Source organism: Charadrius vociferus, unplaced genomic scaffold (assembly GCF_000708025.1).
Source record: "Charadrius vociferus isolate BGI_N301 unplaced genomic scaffold, ASM70802v2 scaffold477, whole genome shotgun sequence".
Classification (NCBI taxonomy): Eukaryota; Metazoa; Chordata; class Aves; order Charadriiformes; family Charadriidae; genus Charadrius; species Charadrius vociferus.
Window position 1 is genome coordinate 5,756,935 of NW_009649449.1, and position 1,436 is coordinate 5,758,370.

At 66.9% G+C, this 1,436-nt stretch overlaps 1 protein-coding gene across 1 annotated transcript in view; it reads left to right on the plus strand.

Annotated features, from left to right (window-relative positions):
* RNF207 (ring finger protein 207) overlaps positions 1–1,436 on the plus strand; it is a 4,662-nt gene that overhangs the window by 2,757 nt on the left and 469 nt on the right. Inside the window, exons 11-14 of the mRNA XM_009889693.1 lie at positions 137–237; positions 782–971; positions 1,057–1,242; positions 1,325–1,376. Coding sequence (XP_009887995.1) covers positions 137–237; positions 782–971; positions 1,057–1,242; positions 1,325–1,376 — 529 coding nt within the window. The remainder of the gene's footprint in view (positions 1–136; positions 238–781; positions 972–1,056; positions 1,243–1,324; positions 1,377–1,436) is intronic.

The window sequence follows — 1,436 nt, forward strand, 5'->3', positions numbered from 1 at the left end:
CCCCCCAGCCTGCCCCCCCGCCACAGTCCCCAGAGAGTTCTGCCCCCGCTGCTGTGGGTGCTGCGCTGGGGCCAGCTCCTGCTCGCCCGCACGCCCGCAGCCTCTTTGCCCGCCACTATTTTTATCAGAATTTCAGGGAATTGCCCGGCACTTCCTCGCCCGGGATATATTTAGGCCCGTTGATGTCACAACGGCGCTTGGCCCTGCCAGGCGCTCCCGGCCGGAGAGGACAAACAGGCACTGCCGGCCCATGGGCACCACTCCTTACCCCCAGCCGGGCTCGGCACCGCAGGGTGGCTGAGCTCCTGGGGGTGGCTGCCGGCCCCGGCACGGGCAGGGGAAGCACAGAACTGCACGGTAGGACCGACGGCGGCGGGACAGCAGAGCCGGGGTGGTGGGCAGTGCAGGGAGGCTGCGGGATGGGGGGAGAGGCAGGGGCAGTGGTGCCCACCAAGGGGCCAGGAGATGCCGGCAGTGATGGAGCCAGCTGCATCCTTCCCTTTAGAAACCGGAGTGTGCCAAGATCAGCTTTTGCCTTCTTGCCACAGCTGGTCCCGAAGCAGTGGGCATTGGCAGAGCAGCCCACAGAAACCTGATTTTTGGGGCAGCATAAGGCGCCTCCGACTGACCCCGTGTGCAAGGGAAGGGACGTGCAGGGCTGGCACATCCCCGGGCACCCCGGGGGCGAGGGGTGGGGGGGCTGAGCTGGCAGCGTGGCCCCTGGCACCTCGCCCCCACCGCTGCTTGCCTGCAGCGCGCTGCTGTCGCCCTCTCCACACAGGCTCCCCGGCGGCCAATGCTCCAAGACCCTCATCGTGCCCGGCTGCCCCCCTGCCAGCGATAAAATGTCCACCGGCCCCATGGTGCGGAAGCCGACGATGCACCGGTACATCAGCACCAAGGTCCTGCTGGCCGAGGGGCGCGAGACCCCCTTCGCTGAGCACTGCCGCAACTACGAGAACACCTACCGGGTAGGGAGCGCGGGTCGGGCTGGGACAGGGTGGGCCAGGATGGGAAGATGCTGCTCATGTGCCAGCTGCCCCCCGGCCCCTGCAGATGCTGCAGACGGAGATCCAGGGGCTGAAGGACCAGGTGCAGGAGCTGCACCGCGACCTCACCAAGCACCACTCGCTCATCAAGACAGAGATCATGAGCGAGATCCTGCAGAAGTCCCTGCAGATGGACGTGCAGATCGCGGCTCACTACTCTGCCGTGGAGATGATGCGCAGCGTCTTTGAGGAGGTACGGCCGGCGTGTCGCAGCACAGCCGGGTCCCTCCGTGCTGTGCCATGGCACACTGCCCAGCTCCCTCTCTCCCTTGCAGGTCTGGGAGGAGACGTACCAGCGGGTGGCAAATGAGCAGGAGATCTATGAAGGTACCGGTGACCCCGCTCCCCCGGCCCCAAGCCCCCGTGTCTGCTCCAGGGGGGTAGCCA